This window comes from Dipodomys spectabilis, unplaced genomic scaffold (assembly GCF_019054845.1).
Source record: "Dipodomys spectabilis isolate Male_0828 unplaced genomic scaffold, ASM1905484v1 ptg000046l, whole genome shotgun sequence".
NCBI classification, from domain to species: Eukaryota; Metazoa; Chordata; class Mammalia; order Rodentia; family Heteromyidae; genus Dipodomys; species Dipodomys spectabilis.
The window spans coordinates 3,016,071-3,032,704 of NW_024870723.1; the positions used below are offsets into that span (position 1 = coordinate 3,016,071).

The 16,634-nt window shown below is 48.8% G+C and overlaps 1 protein-coding gene across 1 annotated transcript in view; it reads right to left on the minus strand.

The window, feature by feature from the left end:
• Astn2 (astrotactin 2) overlaps window positions 1-16,278 on the minus strand; it is an 887,273-nt gene extending 870,995 nt beyond the window's left edge. Inside the window, exon 1 of the mRNA XM_042678724.1 lies at window positions 15,777-16,278. Within this exon, the coding sequence (XP_042534658.1) occupies window positions 15,777-16,278 (502 nt within the window). The remainder of the gene's footprint in view (window positions 1-15,776) is intronic.
• Between the last annotated feature and the right edge of the window lie 356 nt (window positions 16,279-16,634).

A 16,634-nucleotide genomic window follows, 5' to 3' on the forward strand; every position in this document is an offset into this window, starting at 1 on the left:
TGAGTGAAAACAGTTTCATCCATATCTCTTACATGAAACTTCCAGAGGAACTTGGGCTAAGTCACTTCCCTTGTATTGTTGAACTGAATGAAGGTGATTCTTCTGACTTGTTTTCTGTTCCAAGTTCCACAAGGATCACAGCAAACCATTTCCTCATGACCACCTCTGGGGAGTGAGGCTCAGTGGAGCAAAGACTGTCTCATTTACTTTTCTTTTTTGCTGTTGCTGTTGGTAATGGGGCTGGGTGCTATCCCTGAGCTCTTCAGCTCAAGGCGAATGCACTACCACTTGAACCACAGTTCCAGTTCCAGTTTTCTGGTGGTAAACTGGAGATAAGAGTCTCTTGGACTTTCTGCCTCTGAACTGCGATCCTAGGATCTCAGTATCCTGAGTAGCTAGGGTTACAAGTGTGAGCCACCAGCACCTGGCTACATTTTCTTATATAATATTCCTGAACTGCATGAATTTGTTACAACAAGCCTGTATTTCTTTTGTTTTCAATGAAAAATTAGAGTTAGAGATTTACTAAACACACACACACACACACACACACACACACACACACACACACACACACACACACACACACACCAGCTGCTAAGAAGTTATAGATATTATAGAAAAATGATGAACTTAGAAAACTGATATATTTGCTGGAAGACAATCAAACACACAATGATGCCTGGAAAATATAGACCAATATATGGAATGTACTTGGAAAAATGTTCATGAAAAAACCATTCTCAGGAGGTCCAGGAAAATGATCTTAGAAAGGTGTGGTATCCAGGTTGGATCTTAAAAGATGACAGGAAGTTGGAAAGATATTTTTAAAATGTAAATATATATATACATACTTCCATTTATATATGTAAATTATGTATATTAGATTATATATATGCTCACATAACTGGACAATAACCATAAAGTGTGAATAAACTGAATTGTAAAGAACCATCCATGAGCTGGGTGCCAGTGGCTCACTCCTGTAATCCTATCTACTCAGGAGGCTGAGATCTGAAGATTGCAGTTCAAAGCTAGCCAAGGCAGGAACCCAGGGCAGGAACATCCATCCATGAGACTCTTATCTCCAATAAATCACTCAAAAAACCTGAAGTATCGCTGTGGCTCAAGTAATGAAGCACTAGCCTTGAGCTAAAGAGCTCAGGGACAGTGCCCAGGCCCAGAGTTCAAGTCCCATCACCATCAAACAACAACAACAACCATCCATGTCTGTGTTTGGGGTGGAGCCAAGGGCTTCCCAATATGCATATGAGAGAGGAGTTTGGATGATACTTGAGTGACTTCTGTTAAAACTGCAGTATTTACCTACTTACTTTTCCAGGGGGTCTTCCACGGACAGCATTACTCTGGAGTTCCACTCATGACAGTGGCACAATTTCCTTTTGGAAACAAATACAACTCATCCCATTTGCTCTGTGATCGTGTGTAATAGACAAGCTCTATCCAAATAACCATATCTTCATCTGTAACATGGGGGGGCTACTAGAAATACTCATGGAAAGAAGTTTTGTAAATCAAAGTGTACAAATGTCTTTCCCAGTAGAAGGGGGTCTTTGCACTGGTATGCAGCCAAGGCCTGGGATGGAGGGCCCACTGAATGGCTGGCTACAGCAGCAGCTTTGCTGTAATCAAGGAGGCTGAGGTGTACAGATGAACTGGTTGAGTTTAAGGAACGCAAAAAAAAAAAAAAAATCATCACCCACACTAGCCCCAATTAACTAGTAGTGACTGAGGAAACCTGGCCCTGCAAAGAATCTGAGGCTATGCCTGGGTAATTGATTAGCACTGTCTGTCATGGATACAGAAGTTCAGAGTGATGGTATGACCATACATATTTTCTGCCCATCATTCATTCATTCTTTCTTTCAACAAATCTATCTGGAGTGCTGACTCGGTGCTAGCCATAGCTCCAGGCATCTGAGATTCCAGCAGCAAACCAGACTGGACTACTTCTCTTTCGTGGTGTTGTCGGGTATCATTTAGTCTTCTCCAGATTCCTGGAGCACAGACTCTGACAACCTTCGCTTAATGCTGACTGAGGACCAAAGAGGGCCTGTCACTTACTTGAAGTCCTAAGGCAAATCCATGGCAGAAACTGAACTAGAATCCAAGGCTTTTGTCTCTGAACTCAGCACCAAGGTGTACTTTTCCAGACTTGCAGAACCTGTTCTGCTTTACAAGCAGTACCACAGCTCAGCTGTGAAGCTCCAGCCTGCTCACCTGTTTTCCCTGGGGGGGGGGGGGTCGGGGAGAGTCCTGTTCTCCTAGAAAAGCTGGGATGCTTTTGAATGGGGTAACTCTCTAGAGGCCTCTGGGGTTTGGCGAAGTGTTTTAAAGAGAGCAGAACAAAGGGCAGAGAGAAAAGGAGAGAAGGAGGGAGGGAGGGACAGTAGGAGGCCAGCTATTGGCAGACAAGTAATTGGCTACTTGGAGCGGTCAGCTTCTGCAGTCTCCCTGCCTGGGGGAGGCTAAAGAGAAAGAAAGTGAAGAAAGTTTCCGCTGACAAATTAGCCCAAGACTAGGCTGGAAAACCCCAGTTACACCAGGATTCAAAGTGGGATGTTTGATCTTCACAGGCTCCATGGAAGGATGAAGATTGGGAAAGGGGAAAGAAGCAAGCCCAGCCTCAGATGCGAAGCTCCTGCTGCGCCCACAGAGCCCCATAGATCACTATAGGTAGTATCATCATACTCAAGACAGCAGGAGCCAATCATAACACCCAGCAGAACTGGATCTAAGTTCCAGGACTATTCATCCCAGCCCACTCCATTGTAGTATTCATGATCATGTGAGCTTTTTGCCTACAGGACTTCCTTTGGAGTGTCCTAAACTCTCTCCAACTTCGAGGAAAGCGGAAAAGGGGGAACTGGTAATGGCATTAAGGCACAGGCTTAGTTCCTTGTGCTTGTCTAACAAGTAAGCAGGTGGCATTTAGGAACAGCCACACACTGGTCCACAATTCATCATAAACATTAGCTCTTGGAGTATTCCCCATCTCCTAATGAGTGCAACACAATAAATCAATGAGAGGGGTTCTCTCTACGGTGCTAAATACACGGATCACCAATTCCTGCCCAGTTTATTTAACACCTGCTGCGAAACATGTCCTGATGGCTTAGAGGTCAGCCAGCCAAAACATGAACAAGACTCTATAATTTTCAGGAGATGCCAGTAACAGATTTTTTAAATAAACGAGATAAAAATCTATGAGCAAAAAGGCAGACAAGGATTGTGCTTTGGCCTAGGAAGTCCTTTTGGAGGAGACAGTATTTGTGTTTTGTGAGCAAGAAAGAGAATTGTGAAAGATAAACTCAAGAGAGGAAGGTAAATCCCTTAAGATTTAAAAAAGGACTAGGACTTTACTATATGGATAAACACACATACACGCATGCACACACACACATATAAACATGATTGCAACTGCTGGGCAGCTCAGAGTGTTAAGGGAGGAAAGGAGAGAGTGGTAGGGAAATCAGTAAATATCAGAACTTCGTGTATTTGTACGAAGATGTCAGATATGAAACTCACTGAAAACCACTCAAAAATAGGAGGGAGGGGCAGGGAAGAGAGGAAGCAACAGAGGAGTTAAATCTGATCAAAGTACGGCATTTTTACATGTCAGATACCATAAGGAAACTTATTTGTACAACTAGTACATGCTAAAAAAAAAAAAAAAAAAGAGAAGAGAAGAAAAAAAGGAAATTTTTCCTAAGAGCAATGAGAAGCAATCAAAGGTTTTAGACAGTGGAATATCAAGAGCCAATCTGCTTTCTGGAAAAGATGACACTTGCCACTGTCTGAAGCAAAGGTCAGCCAGCTTTTTTCCATAAAGAAAAATTAACAAATATCATCTTACACTTTGCAGGCCAGATACTCTCCATGGGTATCAGGCACTGTCATTACCCACAACACAGAAACCAATAAGCCCAGCAAGCCTTGTTTTAGAGACACTGGTATCCAAGTTTGATATAATTGTTGCATATGAGAAAATTGTTTCTAATCTTTCTAACATGTGTATATATGCGCATGTGTGAGTATGTAAGAGACAGAGAGTCAGCTTATAGCCATACATAAACAATCTCGGGGCTGAATATTGCCTGTCAACCATGTATCATATGGCAAAAAAGAAAAGTCACTAGATGGAGGGGGTTGAGGAAAGTAAAACAAAATATATCAGTATTGTGCTAGCCCCAAAGAGAGAAAAACAGGGAGAGGATCCCTGGGGCTACCAAGTAAAATACAGGATGTTCAGTTACAGCTGAATTTAAATTCACTAGTGAAACTTTAGCCCAGATATGCCCCCAAATATTTTGTAGAACAAACGCAGACTAAACAAACATTCATTTTTCATCTGACATTCAAATTTACCTTGGCACCTTGTATTTTATTTACTACACATGGCAATCATACCAGGGGTGGGTAGATAAAGGATTGGATAGGTCTTGGCATCAAAAAATGAAGAAAAACTCTCTAACTGTGAGGGAAGGAAGAAAAGGCTTCTTGGAAATCTAGGAATAGGCCAGCCAGAGTGCTAGCCTTGAAACCCTGTGCGTAAAGGTGATTCTGATGAAGAAAGATAAGGACACTTGGGGGAAAGACTGAGCTAAGTAATCAAGGCCCTTTCCTAGTTGTGGATTCCAGGAGACCCTGACTCAGAAAGTCTTAAAGAGTAAATCAAGGTAACTAGAGCAAAGCCAGTGTACCATAGGTATGTTACTCCCCACCCCCCTAGGGAGCCCTAGAATGGAACTCTCTTTTGAGGGTCATAAGAGGTCAGGAACGTTGGGTAAAGGACCACCTCTACATCTGTCTGACTGGGTGCTGTCTTTCAGCTATGTGTGCATAGACACTCTCTGTCTCCTTGTACCTTTCCTTGCTACCCCGCCCCCTTCCCTCCTCCGCCCCCAGCCACAACTGAAATGATTCCCCCAAATGCAGCTATTACTGTGACTGGAAATCTCTTTACTGCTGATTCTGCTAATGGAAATGTTCCTTCCCTTCTCGGCTGCTTGCAAAGCCACTCGTGACTTTTCCTGGGTGCCTGAGAGTAAAGGCTTTGTCAGCCAGCCACCAAACAGAAGGGAGAAGAATCTACCCCGCCCCTCCCACCCACCAGCCTCAGACTCCATCTCCGGGTGCGCCTTTGGGGCAGGGAACTGTCCTCAGACAACCCCAGCATCCCCTGGCTCCCCACGGCCTCCCAGAGTCAGGGAGATCAATGGCCAGTTTCATCCATTCTGTGTTTTGCTGGGGAGAAGAAAAAAGAGGGAAAGGAGAGGGATAAACCGATCAGGCAAAGAGGGGGAAGGGCAAAGGGAAATCGCATCATTATTCATGCATACCTCCACCTCCTTCCAAATAGAAAAGGATTCCAGGTGGCAGAGACACAGAACCCCAACTGTGTCAGACACTGGAAGGTTGTGCCTGCATACACTAACTATCTTGGTGAGAATCACGCTCTCAGTGTAAGTAAAAAGTCTGCATAACACTGGACATTCATGAGGATGTGGTTGATGGTGAGGTCTCCAACATTAAGTATAACCCAGCAACCCCAAGTGAGATTAATATTCTCCTTCCCTTACTCTATGCGGAGGCTCTCGAGTAAATTCTAAGTCAGAAAAATAAGGGCATTGGGAAATTCAATCCCAGGGTTTTAGGGCCTCATTCCTGGTCCATGTTTTACTTATGCATACCACCTGTCAGTCAAGAGGACCAAGGTAGAGACTGGATTTTACCATGGGATCTTGGGGAGGGGGGGAGAGGGGAGGAAATGTACTTTTCATTTTGCTACAATTGAAGAAGTTGGTCTGGAACTCAGAGGCATAATCTTCTACTAAGATTATGAAAGATCAAATATTATTTATTTAGATTCTTACAGCATGACAATCTATACATAGTATTTTTATGTATATTATACATCTATTTATCAAGGTGGAAAATTTAAAAAAAAAAACACTTTAGAGAGCACAGAAATCCAAATTTGGAATTGGAGAGTGATAAGAAAGTAAACCTGGATGCTGAGTACAGTAGCTCAAGCCTGTAATCCTGGCCATTTGGGAAGAGAGATATGGAGAATCACAGTTCAAGGCTAGCGCTTCCATAAAAGTTTAAGAGAACCTGTCTCAACCAATGTGTTGAGCAAGGCTGCACAAACCTATCATCCCAAGCTGGTAGAGTAGCACACTGGCTAAGCGAAGGAGTGACCTCATCCCAGCCACAAAGGGATGTACCAATAGGAGAAACACAGTCCAGGCCAGCCTGGGTGTAAACTGACAGCTTATTGTCACAATAACCAACCCAAAAGGGAGCTGGAAGAGTGGCTCAAATGGAAGAGAAATGCCTTCTTAGCAAGCATAGGGCTCTGGGTTCCAACCAGAGTAACCTCCTCCTCCCCACCCTGCCTAAAAACGTACATATAACCAAATAGATTTTGTATCTGAGACAACAATGTCCTGACCATTATTAGAAAGAGCATTGAGCTTATATAAATTCCTGGAAGGCATAGATCACAGGTTTCCAGTACAAGACTATAAATAGCCTAAGCTGAGAAATTCCCTACAGGTTGAGAGAAAGGAAGAGGAAGAGGAAGGGAAGAAGAATGGGGCGAGAAAGAAGGTGGGAGGTAGGCAAGAGAGGTAAGGGAAGAAGAAGACATAGAAATATAGGAATTGGCTTGACAAGCAGGTTTGGGGATAACCAGAGGCCTCTGGAGAATAGGTCACCAAGGGTAGTGTTCTCTGTATAGCCGGATGGAGCAGGAAAAGAAGCTGGGGAGATGTTGAATCAGCTGTTGGCAGCGCTGAAGCAAGATGCTCAGTCCTACAGGCCTGTGAAGCTGTCACACCAGAAGTTCCTGCCTAAGGAATGCCTGCAACAGCTTGGTATTAAGAAGAGAAAGAGATAAGCATTGAAAGAAGGGTTGAGCACAGTGCTACATACGTATAACCCTAGCTGCTTGAGAAGCAGTGATCAGGAAGATTACAGTTGGAGGCCAGCCCAGTGAAGCAAAATGTTATTGAGACACCCATTTCAACAAACAGGCCACATGGAATGGTTCATGTCTATAATCTATCTATGAAGGAGGAAAGTGTAAACACAACCCTTGTGACATTCTCAAGACTTGGACAACAGAGGTTACAGGACCAGGCACACCTGGAATGGACCAAGCTTAACTGTAAACAGCTGTGTGTGACCTCAAGAAGGTTCCTTAACTCCTCTGAGACCTATTGTACACCTACAACATGGACAAACTGTCTAGGTCATTCAGAGATGTAAAAATGGCAAAATTAGATGATAGAGTCTGTAGCATGACACTTGTCCATAGGAACTGTGCAATAAAAACACATTCCTCTCTCCTCGCATCATCCTCCACAAATGTTCAATGCCCCCGCCCCCCGTGTGCCACAGTGTATAGTTTCTAGTCTTCTACCACAAGGTAAGTTCTCCCCTCAAGCCCAGCATTCTTTCCTTGAACCGAACTGGTCTCATAGCCCATCCTGAGGAGGAGACGGGAGAAGGGAGAGGGCACGCTGACCTGGGTGGAGAGGAAAGGGCCCAGGCAAGGGGAGGCACCTGGGCTCCCAATGAAGGGGTTGGGAGTAAGATCCCAACAGTAGGTGTCTCCAGGTTTGCCCCAGGTGAATTCTGGGATGAGACTTGGCAAACACAGGGTACCAGTTATCTAAACTCTGCTCTACACTTGGACTTGCCAAGCACAGGGTGAGTCACTACGGCCCTGGAGACGATGCAGGTCTGTTTGCTGCTCATGGGGGCACAGATCAGCCTGCTAGACCGGTGAGGGAACGCTGAAGGACAGCCTCTGCTCTGGTTCTATGCTGAGCCATCATCCCTTCTCACCTCAACAGTCTCCAAGAATTCCTGCTTCCATCCCTCCTCCTGGGCAGAGCAGCCCATGAACTGGAAATGTAAGTTAAATCTTGGACCTCTTCTCTTAAATGTCCTGCAGAAGCTCTCCATGGCACTCAGAGCCAAAGCCCAAATCCTGACAGTCATCAATTACAGCTCCCGACTCTCCCTCTCCAGCATCCCATGACCAACTCCGGCAACCTTCCTTTAGTCCCTTCAACACGCCAGGTGTGCTGATGAGTCAGGTCATGCTGGAAGTCTTCTCGGTTTCCTAGATATTCTTTCCCTCAATATTTCTTGGCTGAGCCCTACATCTCTGTCAAGTCTGTGTTCCAATCTCACATTTTCAATAAGCTCCTTTCACTCAACACTACTGGATATTAAGACTGATCTAATTGGAGAACTCCTGATTCTCTTTTCCCTCTTTTCTTTCCTTGTTTAATTCAGAGAATTGATCATGTTTTCACATACTAGAGGGCATATTTATTATGTTTTCTGCAGTTTTCCCTGAACAATGACACAGAGACATGACATGCATACATGCATACAGATAGATGTATGCTTCCTGAATTCTGGGATCCTTGGTTTTTGCTCCAAGCACCAACAAATCTTGGATGCACCATAGCTCCCCAATGTCTGGTTACTTTCATAGTGGTCCAACAACTTAATTGCTGGTACCTAGAGGTTAAAAAAAGGTTTTAATGTTAGGATGACACTTGAGTTCAGTTTGGGAAGCTAAGAAGGAATTTTCCCAGGGAGTTGCGGGACAATTGCAAGGTGAGAAGGAAGAGTTCTTGGTACAGAATGATCTGGTGGAGTATGATCACAGCCTTGAACTACAGTAGTGCGTTTGACCTTTATCCTAGGAGCAATGAGGAATGGAAAGGTGTGTTCAAAGTTCACAGCCATGATAAGGTTAGAGAAAAAAAACCCAGTGAAACACTAATTCTGTGCCTGGGCTCTGTCCCTGAGCTCTTCGGCTCAAAGTGAGCAGTCTACCGCTCGAGCCACAGCACCACTTCCGATTTTCTGGTGGTTTATTGGACATAAGAGGCTCACGGACATTTCCTGCTCTGGCTGACTTTGAACTGCAATCCTCAGATCTCAGCCTCCTGGGTAGCTAGGATTAGAGGCATGAGCCACTGGCACCCTGCCAGTGAAACTCGTTCTAGATAGGAAATTCTGGAGGACAGACCGAGCACTGCTGCCTGCTTCCTTCTGGGACAGAGACCTGGAAGTTCTTCAGGAAAGCAAGGGGATCCAACTCTCTCTCTCCCTATAGTTAATCTTCTGTTGCTACTAGCTGGCCAGTGTAAGAACTTGGGAAAGTATCAGCTCCATAAAGGAAGCATGCCCCCTCATGCCGAGGGTACACATGACTCTTTTTCTCCTGGCTTACATAAAAGCAGTCATCTCTCTCCCATCCCCAAGGAGAGTTGAAGCTGAAAGGCAATGAGGCCTTCACTGCCCCCAAAACAAAATCCATCAGCTCAGGTGCTTCAGAGATGGGAGTCAACCTGCTGGATACTTGAGCAGGAGAACAAATACAATTTTCCTAAGGAGATTTTTCTTCTTTGATTTTTTTTTTTGTGGGGAGGGGAGAGTGAAAGGAGGAAAGAGAGATACACTTTGTGTGATTCAGCCAAGTGGCAGACATTTAAATCTAGTTCCCCAGCACTGTGAAGAGAAAAAGTACAAGCGAAGATCTTTGGGTTTATTAAGCATGAACTACGGGCACAGGAGTTGGTGCTTTCCTCAGCATTACCATACAAAATGGAAACAGAATCCATGTCCTCTGAAGAGTCTGTGGAGCTGGATGGCCATCAAAGAGGACTGCCGTCATCATTTCAGGTTATTGCCAAAAAACCCTCCATCTTCCCTCCCCCTCACACATGTTTACATTGCCAGATGGCAGACAAAAGTCGAGTATACACCAAAACAGGAGGTGAGAAGCAGCCTGCTTTGCCTGCCAGAGGCCTGTGCAAACCTCCCGTCACCCTTGCTACATAAAGTGCTATAGAACATCTTGTGATCTTCAGGCGGTGCTCAGGAAGATGATCAAGCTCTGCAGAGCTTGCCCAGCTCTGCTGTCTTACTGGTGTCATTTGCCTCCTCCACCCTATCCCAACAGCAAATCTGGTTGGCCTGAATGGAATCTGAGGCTCTCTACCAACTGAAATGAATCTTCCCTTCCTCTGGCCTCTTTACCTTCTCAGTAACATGGCATTTTCTGAATGCAAAAGAGGCAATCCTCTCTTCCTTGATTTTTTCATTTAAGCTTCATCAACTAGAAATGGAACAACGTAAATCTGAGATCACTTAGCTCCCACACCTCACACTAAAGACACTCACAACATCCCAGAAACTGGGAAAGATTGATAGAACTAGTGTATATGCTGGGCATTTCTATTGGTTCGTTTATTGGTTTTGAGATAGGGACTCAGGATGTAGCCCAGGCTGGCCTGGAAGTCATTCTGTAATCCAGACTGGCTTGTAACCCACAATTCTCCTCTGTCTTGGCCTCCGTCCTGCTAGAACTCCAGGCATGCATTATCACCACGCTCACCACCACCACACTCCACTTACACATCGTTTTAAGCCTGACATTGTTTCAGAACAAAACCTCCCTCTTCTCCATCCCAAAATCTCCCTCACACACACACACATAACAAAGAAGAACCACTGGAAGTCATGTTGGTGATTATTCTGTTACCAGTAATCCTTATAGAAGACAGAACTTTTCTAAGTAATGACTTTGCTTCTTTCCAAATGAAAGGTGTCAATTTTCAGAATCAAACCAGAAACTGTAAAGGATGTAGGGTTCAAATATCACCAAGGCCTTAGGGCTCCCTATTCTGCCTGCCCAAGAGCTACTGTGACCCCAGCCACACTTCCATGAACATGATCTAACCACCATTATGAGTCAGCAGCACCCTGGCGTGCTGGACAGCTCCAAGGATTGTGCCTATTCTGAGGACTCAGCTTAGCTCCCTGCACTTTGCATTTGTACCTTTGGAACATACTTCAAATCAGATCCCCTAACAATTACATAGTCCTCCTTGTGCTGACACTTGAAGGATGCTTCTCCAGCCCTTAGTGAATTGCTGCTCTTTAGCTTAATTCCAAGCCCCCCCAGCAACCTTTTTCAACCATGCATATAGAGTCCCTCACTCATTCAGGAGATGTTTCTCATTGAGTGATCCATTTTGATATGTATTCAAACCTTTGTTGGGCTGACAAAGTTGACATTTCAGACTCTACCTGTCAGCTCCTTGCAAAGAGCACCTTTTAGGACAGACTATCATAATCCTGCAGGACCTACTGGCACAGGTGCATTTAAAGATGTACTACTGAAAGCCTTTCCTTTTATCACAACCTTCTCCCTCCTGTTGGGTTTTACACTATAAGGCAAATTCAGAAATGTTGACAAGGATTAGTTATGACGTATTATTACTTGTATCCTTTTTTTTTTTTTTTTTTGCTGAATCAAGGCAGGGTGTAGTAGTAGTCTGACCTGGACATTACCAAGGCCGTGGGCATGGAAGCTAAATCCACAAGCTAACTCAAGGGATGTCTGGGGGCAGATGAGGACTGAGCAAAGGCTCAGGTTCACCTCAAAAGCCCTGTGCTGCCAGTTGCTCCTATTCAAAGCCTTCCTTTTCAATCTATCTTTCCACAACACCCCCATTACCAGCAAAACAGACAAAAGCTAGAGGAGCTAGTCAGAGTCATGGAGTAGGTCAGGGCACTTCAAGTTCATAGAATCTTTACACCCAAGTATTATTTTAGGCCTCATCTACCCACTCTTATTACAGCACAAAGAATAGAAGCTCTAGGGGATAAATGACTTGTTCAAGGTCACATTGAGCCCAGCAAGAGATTTCCAGATTCTAATTAACACTAAGTTCCTAAGCTACCTATTCGAAGTCAATGTCTCCATTTTTTCCTTTCAAAACTTCGACGCCTACCTAGTGCTCCCAATCTTGCCTAAGACTACAGAGAAGTCTTCCTTTGTTGATGTGTATCTCTCTGTCACTCATCAGCCCCACTAAATAGAACGTCCTATAACATTCCATGAGTCAAAGTACCTGGGATTGGTGGGGTTCACTAGGGGTCATTTCATTTGTACTTCACTTTTGAACTCTCAGCTCACTAATGTAACTGAAGCGACTACGGAGAAAAATCCTTGTCTTGATGACAAGATGTCTGGTCCATTCCATACTATGCCCTATATAAAGAGCATATTTGGTGCAGAATGCCAGTTTGGCAATTGCCAAAAATGTAGGTAGGTGTTCGATGGATGGGGATTGTAGCTCCAGGACAACTGTGTTCCACTACTTACTTGTCCTCTAAAAATGCTTCCATATCTGCCAAATGAGAATAACAGTACTCTCTGTATAATTATACATGGATTAATCATAGAAGGCAAAATTAAAATTCTATAGCATCATGTTAAGGATCCTGTATCTGCTGGCTCTTCCTTGATCACATTCAGCGAAACTCAGTTGGTCAATGCCATTCACGTGGAAAAGAGATTCTGATGAAGAGGCGCTGGCACATTCACGTGGAAGAATTTCCACGTAGAGGAAACTTCAGCTACAATAATAACAACCCAGCCAACTGGAAGCAGCACCTGGTATGGAGGTGACTTTGGTGATTGGGGATGGTAAGCATTGTGTGCACGGTTCCTTTAGGTCCTCTAGATGGATTGGGGTAAAATGGGAAGTCTTACCTTTCATTTGTTAACCGTCTTTACTAAGAGATATTTTATGACCAGCAATGCTGGTTCCCCACCCCAACCCAAGGCATGGCAGAAGGGCTTTGGTAGACACTACCACCCCCTAGTGGTAGCTGTACACTCCCTAGGCAGGACTGGCAGGCTTTGGGCTCCAACTTTGTCCATCCAGCTGTGGCATTCCACCATCTCCAAAACCTCAGAACTGACAAGCTACTACTGAGAGTCACAGATAAGTCACCGGCGACAGGCAGGATATTTAAAAGGTCTGGCGATGGGATAGGGCTTGCCAGGAGACCTCGGAAAAGTGATGGTCTTAAATAATTCATAACCTCCACCCTTCCTCATGGCTGCTACCAACTGGGTTTGCCAGCCAGCCTGGCCCTCCAAGAGCTCATTGTGCACTCGGTGTTTACATACAAACAGTCGAAGACCAACACAAATAAAAAGCCCACGTCTCCCTACACAGCTCCTGCTATACCCTGCCATCTGGTGACTACCTCGCACGCCAAATCCCTGTCGGAAAGGATCAGGCTGCCAGTCCAGGACCTTGGGGGTAGGAAAAGGTGAGAACCCAACTTGCTACTTGCTTCCAAAGGGCTCTCTGTAGCCAAGGAGGAAAGCACCTGGCCACTCCAGGGGGAGCCTGCAGGCCCCAGCAGCTCAGCTCCAGGGCTGTGAGTTAGAAAGTGAAGCCTGCAAGACTCCATGGACAGTCAAACTGATACATGGATCCTGGAATGGTGTGGGGGGGTGAGGGAGAGAGAGCGGGGATTCAAGATTTCCTGCTTCACACAGCAGCTCCCCTTTCTCAACACCCAACCTTTTAAAAGCCTCCGTTTAAAATGGCAAGGGCTGTTAGCTCTAGGAAATTTCGGAGCACCTCTCTAGCTGGCTGGACCTGGTCTCCACAGCCTTGAGAAGCTGGAAGGCTCTGAAGAGCTCACTGCCAAATCAGGCAGTACTCAAGAACCAATTCCCTTTCTCTCTGTCTTCAGAAAGGCTGTTTGGGGAGCATTTCCATTCCGCCAGGCTTTCAAGGTATCCCAGAGTACAGACATCTCAGGATCGGAGGGGGACAAGGGTAAGGTTGGTACTAGGTAGGTAGTTTTATCTTTGACAGGACTCCTCCCCCAACCTCACCCCACACCTCCACGGGGCACTTAGGAGTCTGTGGTGAGCCCAAGGTTAGCTCTGTGTACCCTCAGGATTTCAACCAACACCCTCAGCTCCTTCTCTGGACGTGGGCTGCCCCACAGGTGAAGGTAGGGCTGGCTGCTGGTGTGCAATTTTGCTGGGAGTGGGGGGGTACGAGAGAGAGGAGAAAGCTGTTCTGCTTAGCAATACAAGGCCACTGTTGTTCCCAGGAACCGGCTAGGTGCTCAGCTGTCAGAAAGCTCAAGAAGCTAAGGTTACAACCCGGGAGGTGGGGGAGGGGGGAGAGGGGGGAGAGGTCGGGAGGGCTAAACCCGAAGGGCTCAAGCTCAGACTGAGGGAACCGGGCACTGGCTTAGATCTCCGGAGGCAGCCAGCTCAAAGGCGGTGGCCATGAGGAGGGAGGACTGGAATGGTCACAAAATACACTCGCATCAGTGTCCGATGTCCCAGGAGAGTGGAATCTGGTCTCTTGATTACTTTGGAGGGAGAACAAGGAGTTAATCTCAGAGGATCTTAACATCTGAGATCCTCATCTCTGGCTGGGATCCTAACGGCGCTAGAGCTGGGGCACCCACGGTTCAGCACCCCACAACCGATGCGCGAACCTGTACCCCTCCCAATGACCAGGACCCGGGCTCCCCGAGTCTTGTAGGAGCCCCTGGAGCCTTCTAGGCGCTGTTGTTGGCCAGACTCTAACAGCCAATCCAGCCAATCGCGCCCTGCGCCCCCCCCCGGGAAGGGGCGGAGAGAGGGAGCGAGCTGCGAGCGAGCGCGGGAGAGCCGGGGAAGGGGAGGGGGGGGGAACAACATTTTTGTAAACGCTCTCCGAGATAATTAAGCTATCAATTACCCGGGTGGGAAATCAGCCTCGCTTCCCACCGCTCCACGCAAGGGCCGGCTCCTCCGGGACTCGCGCCGGGAATCAGCAGGCAGCCAAAGCTGCTGGCGAACTTCCTGATTAACTTTTCCGTGTGAGCCCCTCTAATCTCCCCCACCTCCACAGTTTCTTCTCCTCTCCCCCACCCCCACCCCCTCCTCTGACCTATAAGTTAGTATTCTTATTATTCTTGATTAATTAATTAATTAAGCGCCCAGTGAAATGAGCAGCGAGGATCAATCACCCTGCTGTCTGCCGGCGGTGGGGTAGAAAGGGAAAGGCGATTCCCAGGACTGGAGGGACCCTCCAGTCTCAACAGAGTAAAGACCTCGCGCTCCCAATTCCCTAAGTCCTCACAAATCACTCGGTTGCTTCCAGTCCCGTTTCTCCGAAAGCCCCACACGGAAGCTCCGAGAGGTAAAGCGACACAGCCAAGGTCACCCAGCGCATTTGGAAAAGCCCAGGTTTGTGTTTTGTGTGTGCGGGCTTTTTTTTTTCCCCTTTCTTCTGTCAAGCCTGCAAGAAAGCTACTCTCTCGCTGATGGCTGGAGAACATCATCAGTCTTGGAAGGGAAGAACCCGCAAAACTCGGACGAGACAGAGGGAGGGGGGCGGTACCCGTGGGCGCCCAGGGATCGCAAGGGTTTCCGAGGAGGGCCGGGGGGAGGGTCTGCCCCAAGTCCCTAGCGAGACCCCCCCCCCCCGCTTCCACCACCAACTACCCCTGGTGCTGGGGGGGTGGGGTTCCCCGCAGGCAGGACGGACAGACCCGGAGAGACGGGTGGACAGATTCCCCATTGCGGGAGTCTCGGCACGCCCCCGGGGTCCCGGGGCGCGCTGTCCAGGACCTGCTGCCCCGCGCTGGTTTCCAACCACCTGTGCGCCCTCCGTGGAGGCGTGGGGGGGGGCTCACTTTTGCCCTTTGCCAGTCTCGCTCTGGGTGGGTGGGTGGGTGGGTGGGTGGGGGGAACAGTCTGGGGCGGGATCCCCAGGGCGCCCCCCCTCTCTCTCACACACACACTCGCCGGGCTCCACGTCGGGGGTTCGCGGTTCCTCGGGACCCCCGCCCCCCCCCCCGCCTCGCTCCCTCCCCATCCCGGGGCGCGCGCGCAGCCTCACCCAGGGTGAAGAAGGGCAGTTCGGTGTTGTCCAGGTCATCCTGCACGGCGATGCGCCCGGGCAGCTCGTTACGCACAAAGAGCAGGAGGCGCGACTCGGCGGCGGCGGCGGCGGCGGAGCCCGGGGAGCCCGGGGAGCCCGGGGACGCGGCGGCGGCGGCGGCGGCCGCTCCAGCCCCGGTCCCAGCCCCGGTCCCGGCCCCGGGGCGGGCGCCGCTCCAGCCGATGTCGCTGTCCCGCAGGGCGGGCAGCGTGGACACCGTCACGGTCTTGAGCCGGCAGGGACTGTCGGGCTCCCGCGAGGCGGCGGCGGCGGCGGCGCCGGCCAGCAGCGGCGGCGGCGGCAGCAGCAGCAGAAACATCAGCAGCATCCGCGGCGGCGGCGGCGGCGGTGGCGGCGGCGGCGGCGGCGGCGGCGGCCCCGGGTGGAAGCGGAGCCTCGGCCGTCCCCGGAACCCCCAGCCGGGGCCGGGGCTGCGCTGCCGGGCGCCGGCGGCGGCCATGGCGGGAGGGGCTGCGGGGCTGCGGGCGGCGGTGGCGAAGCCGGAGGGACCGGAGAGCGAGACGGGAGAAGGAGGCGGCGGAGACCGAGACGGTGGACGCCGCCGAGGCGAACCAGGCAGGACGGACGCCCGAGCGCAGGAGCCGAGAGAGCCGCTAGCCAGCAGCCCCCAGCTCCGGGCTCCGCCTCCCGATCGGCCCTGGACCGCCCCCCCGCGCCGCCTCCCCGGGCCCCGCCGCCCGCCCCCCCCCCCCCCGCCCTCCGCCCGCTCCCCCCCAGCCGACCCGAGCGTTCCGGAGGCTCCGCCCGGCCGCGTGCGAGTGCCCCGATCGCGCCCTCCCCTTCCCCAGGATCCCC